Consider the following 8684-nt stretch of genomic DNA (forward strand, 5'->3'; position numbering starts at 1 on the left):
TATATCAATTCATGTGAATATGATTGAAAAATTTAATTGTTTCTGAAAAGGTGGTGTTTATTTACTTGTGACCATGCTGTGTACACCTTCCTTCTTCTTGTGTACAATGGTCTTCATTGGGCTCTCTTTCTTCACCTGGAAATCTCTAGTAGTTTTTTGTTTCACTGGAGACATGGACTGAAGTTGCATGACTTCAGTCCACATTCTTTTCCCACATTTTTCGTTTTTCTCAACTTCGCCCCTTAACTCCTGTCCGTTGATGAGCTCAGTCTGCCCTTCCCATTTCAGCTTCTAGGCCTTCCTTTTTTCCTCATCTCCCTGCTGCCTGACAGCTGGTTCGTCACTCTTCCTGTCGATGAATATCCTATCAAGTTGGGCCCAGTGGGCACCTGTCTCACTCTCATAATTTAGCTGTCTGTCTCAGTTTTCTACTGATAGATGAGTTTCACGTTTTTCTCTCTCTCACACTCCCTCTCTCCATTTCTCTTCTCTTCTAATTTTCTTTTTCTCCTCCACCAACCATGTCTATCTTCACTATCAACAGTATGTGGTATTGGATCTTTTGGCCAAACATGCCATCAAGAGGGTGTACACCCCTTCTCCAGGTTTTTCCTTTTGCCTCTTTGTGGTCCCCAAGAAGACCAGAGACTAGTGTCTGATGATTGACCTATTGTCTTGCAACCAATCTTGTTCCACCATTTTGGTTGAAGAATTTTTTTCTGTCTGGTGATCTTTTTCATCCAGTTTGTAGATGACCAAGGATGATGTGTCGTACACCTTCTCACACATCCTGATTGCCCTTCCACCCAGACATTTTTTATGTTTCATCTATTGGAATTCTATCCACATCGTTCCCTTTGACATAGCATCAGCCCTATACATATTCAAATATCCAAGTTCTTTCTCACACATGCACGATAACAGGGCTTTCTCCTCTTACCTGCACGTCATGGAATGTCTGGTCCTCAAGATTTGCACTTCATGTGCTCATCCTACACGAGAAGTTCTTTTGATTTTGGGGACTCCGATTTCCTTAGAGCCCCTCATTCCTTTGGGGCATGCACACATACACTTCCTCCAATGGACCTTGTGAGAGCAGTGAATTCTTTCTTTGGCTCCATTGTAAACCTACCCTCTACTTGGGGACTTATCATGGTGGCTAGTTTGTGGCAATACTACATTTGATGTTCCTTTACCACCTTTCAGACTGGATCTCCTTCTCTTTAGGTGCCTCTCTCTCTCGGGTTGGGGCATATTTCTGAATCATAACATGACTTATGTCATTTGAACCCAGGAGGAGAGTTCACTACACATCATCATGCTTGAACTTCTTGCTGCTTCTTGAACATGTTCCCATTTCCTACTTCTTCTGGTGGATCATTATGTAATGATTCACTCTGACAATTCCATGGTCATTTCCTATTTCAGTCATCTAGGAGCATCTGTTCCAGGACTCTGCTTTTCAGAATTGGACCTCCTCTTTTATCAAATCCTTCTCATTCTTGTCGTGCTGGGGGCTATGAGCATTGTTGTAATCTGCCTCTCTTGGCCAAACTGCATTTTACCCAAAAAGTTGTTTCTCCACTCCAAGATCTTTTGTTGGGCTTTCTTTTTGTTGGTCATGCTTCTCATAGATGCCTTTGCTCAATTCTAAGGTTCCTCTCTTCTGGACTCATCCTTTAGCTCTGGCTATCAATGCTCTCAGCTAGGACTGGTCTCACCTTTTCGTATATGCCTATCCTCTTCTTTAACTTCTTCCTCAGATTCTTACTTTGATACATGATACTCCTTGTTAAGTCCTCTTTGACTGGCTCAACCTTGGTTTCTTCTACTTCTTCATTTGCATCCAAGTGCTCTCTACCATTGTTTAATGTTGTTTCAGCCTCATAAATCCCGTTTTGATCCAGGGATATTATCCTTCAATCTTCATATGTGGGATTTGCCCAGTCGATTGCCTTTTGGGCCAGACTCTCCAATTGTGCATCTTTTTTCTTGTCCCATACTTGTTAACATTCCACTTTGTCTATAAATGAATATGGCAGGTTTTTTATAATTGGTCCATCTGCCACTCCTTTCCTCCCAGCCATCCTACTGTGAACCACCTTTCTACCTTTTTTTCTTAGCTGTTTGACCATGTTTTGTCAGTCTCTACCATTTTTGGTTATCAGGCAGCATTATACTTTACATTCTGTCTTTCCTAGTACCACGAGGTATTTTCTTACCCTGTTCTATCCACTCTATTCCACTCCTTCCTCCTTCACCATCCTCCTTACCTGTCTCCCATGCCTGACTGGAACCCTAATGTGGTTTTGCACACTCTCACATCACCTTTATCTCAAGATTTCTTTCCTCTTTCTCACCTGTGGTCGCCGTCATTCAGGTATCTATGTTATAGCTACTTTTCTCATCCTCTTCTCCTGACCTTATGTACTCCTCTACACAGATCAGTCTTTCCTTCATAAGACTTCTGCTGCTCAGGATGGTAATCATATTTTCTCTCCTATCTCTCACCTCTATGATTGTTCTGACCCATATTGGCTCCTATGTCCTGTTCAGACTGTTTGTTACTTGCCACAGACTTCTCCATTCTGCAATCCCTGACATTGTTTGTTCCTACCCTGGGTTCCTTCTTTTTCCAGGGACCTCTTTCCTTCTACCCTTACTGGATGGGTCCATAAACTGCTCCAGTTGGTATATTCTTATCTTGGATATGGATGTTTGTGTGCTTTTTCTCATCTCTTTACATCAGATTCATCATGTGTTTCACTTCCTTGCTTTCTGTCTTTGCCTGCCCTTGGATGAGGTCCGCCAGGTAGGCATGTGGGTGACTCCTCACATGTTCATCACTCATTATTTTCTTCATCTGGCTGTTTTGTCTCCTGCAGGATTTCAGCTTCCTCAGTTACTATTCTTCATTCACTGTCTTAGAGATGAGTAAGTATGGTTTCTTATTCCTTTTCTCTCCCTTCCATCAAACTGGATTGCATCAGGTTGTTGGTGTTGCCTCCTAAGGTATGCTTATTTCTCAAAATCTGTATTAGGGCTAGGGTAACAGAAAGTGCTCAACCCATCTGCTCTGGCTCTACCATTGCCACTGTGAGATGGGGTGTCCTCATGGTGAACATTTTTACTCAAACGCCTAATTCAGACCATACCAATTTCATGGACTATCATGGAAAAAGCTAGCATCAAGGAAGTGACTGCTAACTTCTTTGGTATGTGTTTGCCTGTGTTTAAGAAGAGAATTTCATGGTCACCCATTACACTGTCTTCAGTGAAAGACCTTTTTTGGCTCTTGGTTAGATGTGGATCTGGGCACTTCCCTGAGTTTACCGAAATTCTCCTACCTCTTATTCAAGTGGAGCATGGGAGACCCTTTCCATTTACCAGTTCCTAGCTTCTGAGATGGTGGACTATGGATGGTCCTCAGCAGTTGAGCTTAGCACAATATGGTGAGAAGTAGGGTGGTGGTGATGATACTGTCATTGTAGTGCAAATCACCTTTCACACACAACAAATGTGCCCTTTTTATGCAGTCAGTCTATTCAGTAGAGGTAAGTATAAACCATGTAGTCTTGATCATGCCCTAACCACACTACACAAATTGGCTTACTGACCACTTGTGTTCAGGTGCTCAGTTGGTCAGGATCACATTCTGCCAATCCCTGAACATTTCAGGCTATTTTGAATTTCTCTTTTCTTCTTTCCAGAGAAATGAGTATAAACTGGTTGAGATTAGATGTGGTCTCCCACAGGTGTGCCCCTATGGAGCCCCTGCCATCAGGTGTCACACTCCATTGACTTTTCCTTTGGGCACTTTCTGAAGGGAGGTAATCTAGGTTTAATTTTTGCACCAGCCCTACATCACTTCAATGTGAGATTCTAGCATTTCTGTGTGAGAGATGAGTTATCATTTTAAAAGTTAAAATTTTTCTAATCTCAAAATGTATTTCTAATAGATACCTCCACACATACTCCCACCTGTCCTCCCCACTTCCACTTGGGGGACAGATGGAGGACTATTGCAGCATGTTGTCATCATGCACCAGTGTAGTTCATGTTAAACACGTGAATTTAGGTGAGAGTTAGCTCAAGGCTAGAGGCATACAAATCTTATAAGCAGACACATGAGGGAGGTGAGTATCAGAGTAGGAAAATGTTAACATCTGTAATAAGGTTTTGTTATTGTAAAGAATAATTTTAGTTTTCTTTAGTGTATGTATTTCATTGCCAATTTTGAGGTTTATAATTACTAATATGATAATTATTTGATTTTTTTTAATATTCCAGATAAGAGATGGACTTTTGAGGTATGGGTCTCATTTAAAGAATGGAAATCCTGTCACTTTATCAGTGGATAATATAAACGTAGCAGACGGTTCATGGCACACACTAACTCTAATAATTAGAGCAGGCAAAATCAATATCACATTAGATGGAGAATGGCAGTCAACTGATATAGAGAGTCAAATTCATGATTTCCTTGATCCATTCTTGACTACAATGACTATTGGTGGACACTGGAATCAAGTCATAGATCAAAGGGACAATTCTATTCCTGGTAACCCCTTCTCTCCTGTTTTATTTTTATGTTTAACCCAGTGTGTTTCAAATAGCTTAAGAAGATTTTTAACTTGTTTATTGATAACTGTTAAAATGTGGTTAGCAGTTTCTGAAATTATATGAACTTATGAGTGAAAGTAAAGAAGAAAGTATAACAGTATGTCAGCCACACTATATCTGCTAATATCCAGTGCTGATGAGTATTTTCACTCAATACCAGGGCTCATCAGTCTGGTTGGGATACAACAGACATAGTGGTGGTTAAGTTGCTATTAATATAATCAAATCTAATTCACAACAGTTGTTATGGTGTGAACTATATTAAGTGTAATTTTCATCAATTTTATTTAAATTATTTGCAAAGCAGAAGTAGAATAAGGATTAATAAAATATTATTCACTTATTTTAATATCAGTTATTTTGGAATTAGTGTATGAGTTGATGTATTACTCTTTCATTTCAAATAGACATAAGTAATAGTTACATATTCCCTAGTCATTTGGATTTGTATTAACTAGTTTTTCTCTAGATGTACTTTAAATTTTTGTTTTCTTGAAATTATTTCTAAATTTTCTGTTTTTTTTAGTTTAATGCATTTTTTGCTTTATTGCTTTCAGGTACTCATTGTTCTTTTTTTTGTGTGTATGATCAGAGTGGAACCATAAAACAATCAGTGTTTTAAACAAGTCTAAATTATTTTGTAATTTATCCACCTTTTATAATATTTCAGGAATAATTTTGTTAATACGTTACATAGTACATAGTTACAGTTATGTTGTAATTTTGGAAGTTTTTTCATGATATTTTTATTTTAATCTCCATTTTATAGGCTTTCAAGGATGCATACATTCATTAACTGTTGATGAAAAAGTCCAAGGATTCAACTTAAGTGGAGGTTTTTTTAAGATGATGCCTCATGGAAATGTTCATACAGGCTGTAGTGAAGAGGTATTAGGGTTAGATGTGGCCCCAACTGACCCTCTTAGTATTGGCGTAATACTTGTTATAGTGTTTTTTATTATCCTTATACTTGTTATCATGATCAGTTTTCTTGTCTTCCGAAGAAGAAAATTACGTCGAGGAAAAACTCATAATCATATAAAACCAAATGGTAATGCATTTCTGGCCAGTGCCAGTTGTGAGAATCAAAGGAATTATCAAGACCCAGGTTATAATGATCCTGTTCAAGGGGATGATATTCAAAGAAGTCAATTACCACAGGATTTAGTGCCAAAGAAAATGAAAGATCGAGAAGTGCCAAATGACCGATCTCAGCGACCAGACATAATTGAAAGAGAAGTTATACACAAGCCTTCTAGTATATCTATGCAGAGAACAGATGAGTTATCACTTCAGGATGCTTCTAAGCCTTCCAATGGGTTTGGAATGCATGATATAAATGGTTCAGAAATTCCTGAACATTATGACTTGGAAAATGCCAGTAGCATTGCTCCTTCTGATATAGATATTGTTTATCATTATAAAGGATTCCGTGATGGAAATGTGCGAAAGTACAAAACTAATCCACACATTCCAAACTATCACAAACATAACCATAGACACAGTCCTCACCAGTTTCAACCTAGTCCTATTCGAGAAAGTCCTTGTAGTGTGCTTCAGCAAAACTCAAATTCTGTTGCACCCAGAGAAAGTCCATCTGCTCTTAAAATGCAAAACACCCCTCTTGCTCGTCTGAGTCCATCAAGTGAATTATCTCATCAGACTCCACGCATCCTAACCCTTCAGGACATAAGTGGGAAGCCTTTACAGACTGCTCTGCTTGGCACCTCCCAAGGTGTGGGGTCTAAAGAATTTAAAGATCCAATTACCAATTCAGAGAGAAGTCTCAATAGTCCTGTTAGTAACCTAAGTAATAGTACCATTAGTTTACATTCTCGTTCACAATCAGGAAATAAAAAGAAAGCAAGGGATTCTGGAATTACATTAGGTTTAACAGCAGAAGAAATAGAAAGGCTCAATGCTCGGCCTAGAAACTCCAGTTTGGTTAGCACTTTGGATGCTGTCTCCTCCTCAAGTGATGGAAATACTGAGAAAAATAAACTAGCAGAACTTTTAGAAACTAACACAGAACTCATGGAAGCTCCCGATTCCACCACTGATGAGAGTGGTAATGACTCTTTCACATGCTCAGAGTTTGAATATGACAACAACTATGACAAAGTGCATCGGGACTTTGAACCAGGGAATATGATTTTCTCCAAGCTTGCTGAAGAAGACAATGAAAATGAGGAGGACTCTGCCAAAGCCTATGATGGTTTTGATTCATTCAGGGGTTCTTTGAGCACATTGGTAGCTTCAGATGATGACTTTTCAAATCTCTCATCTTACAAACCCACACATGGTTCTATGTTGGGATGGGATTACCTCCTTAACTGGGGACCAAACTTTCAAAACCTAGTTGGTGTATTTAAAGACATAGCTGAGCTTCCAGATACAGTCAATACTTCCTCAGGACATTCTAAGCCTGGTGAAGAGTATGTGTGACTTAACTTATTACTATTAGAGAAGAAAATGTTGTGTTCTGTAAAGTTCAGTTATCATTCTTAAACAAAAATATTGTTTGTTAATGGATTGAAAATAAAATCTAATAAACTTTGAAGTTTAAATATCTTAATGTTTTGCTATCTTCATCATTATGCACATGCTAAATGAACAGAGAGAAAGCAGCAGTTTTGAAGAACTGTGACAATGGTAAAACACTTTATATCAAGTATATTTTGTGAATAGAAGATTAAATTTATCTTCTCGGTAAGTTAATACTATTGAGCAATAGGAATGTAGATTAATCTAGAAAAGTTTTCTCCATTTCCCTGATAAGTGACCTTAAGTATATCTTTAGCAGTCTCTAATATTAAATTTTTTGAGCCCTTTCTCTGTGTCAAAATTATTATGGTACTGTTATGTAACATAATGGACAGTAAACTTCTTTTGTCATAGAAGTTGAGTGGAAGCAAAATATATTTATGGTTTAAGAAAGAAATGTGTTACTAAATTAGTAACACAAGAGAAATCCATAAGTTGCAGTGATACACTATTATCATGAGTGGCAAGTTGTGTTTACTTGAAGATAATTGAATTATGAAAAGACCATCTGTTAAAAAAATGTCATTATATACTTATTTTTTTAGTAGAAAAAAAAGTAAATTGTCAAATTTTCATATTTCAGTTACAAAAGAAAGATAATACCAGTCTCAAATTGTGGTGTTATGTTAAAATTTTTGAATTACTGCTATTCTGGTAAAGATTATCTTAGTTACATTAGTTTGTATTTCAGAGGTAATATTTTTTTACTGAATTATAAGTTGTTAACAATTATGTTGCATTCTGTAAAATAAAACTTATCTATGTCACAGTATTATTTTTTTTCTGATACAAAATTTTAGTTATATTAAAATAAGTTTAGATTCTTCAAAAGTTAAACATATGAATAAAAATCAAAAGACTTGTAAACTTGCATTTTAATACTTCTGTATTATTCATAAGTGTATTTTGAAATTGAATGCATTAAGGTTGAATATTTCAGAAAAATGGTAAAAAAGTACAAAACATGTTTATTAGAATTTTTTGACAAAATGTGGTCTATGAATTTTAAGTTTATAATTTTTTGGGTTATACATTGACCTCTGTTCTATAAACTACATATCATTTTGTATGAAGCACTATTAATGACAATATTCAAGTTTTTAAGTAAGCCTTAATACATATGAAAATTCTTTATGCACTTCATTAAAAATTGGGTTATACATTGACCTCTGTTCTATAAACTACATATCATTTTGTATGAAGCACTATTAATGACAATATTCAAGTTTTTAAGTAAGCCTTAATACATATGAAAATTCTTTATGCACTTCATTAAAAATTGTTATTTTTAATATCGCACTTCTGTTATTCTACTGTGACTATTGAAGTAATCTTGAATATTTGAATGTTCAAATTTATTCTGTTACATTAATTGAATTTCAGTACTTACATTTACAGGGAAGTAGAGAGTAAATATCATTGATGAAACTACATGTCTTTCATAGTCAGAACTGTCTTTTTCTTAATGTATACATAAAAACTGTTCCAAGTATTGTGAGAATGAGAGAAAAATCTAA

At 36.5% G+C, this 8684-nt stretch overlaps 1 protein-coding gene across 1 annotated transcript in view; it reads left to right on the forward strand.

Annotated features, from left to right (window-relative positions):
* LOC106465589 (cadherin-related tumor suppressor-like) overlaps positions 1 to 7779 on the forward strand; it is a 159536-nt gene extending 151757 nt beyond the window's left edge. Inside the window, exons 17-18 of the mRNA XM_022393959.1 lie at positions 4291 to 4561; positions 5393 to 7779. Coding sequence (XP_022249667.1) covers positions 4291 to 4561; positions 5393 to 7068 — 1947 coding nt within the window. The 3' untranslated portion in view covers positions 7069 to 7779. The remainder of the gene's footprint in view (positions 1 to 4290; positions 4562 to 5392) is intronic.
* The last annotated feature ends 905 nt before the right edge of the window (positions 7780 to 8684 follow it).

The sequence above is a fragment of the Limulus polyphemus genome, unplaced genomic scaffold, assembly GCF_000517525.1.
Source record: "Limulus polyphemus unplaced genomic scaffold, Limulus_polyphemus-2.1.2 Scaffold69, whole genome shotgun sequence".
In the NCBI taxonomy this organism is placed as follows: Eukaryota; Metazoa; Arthropoda; class Merostomata; order Xiphosura; family Limulidae; genus Limulus; species Limulus polyphemus.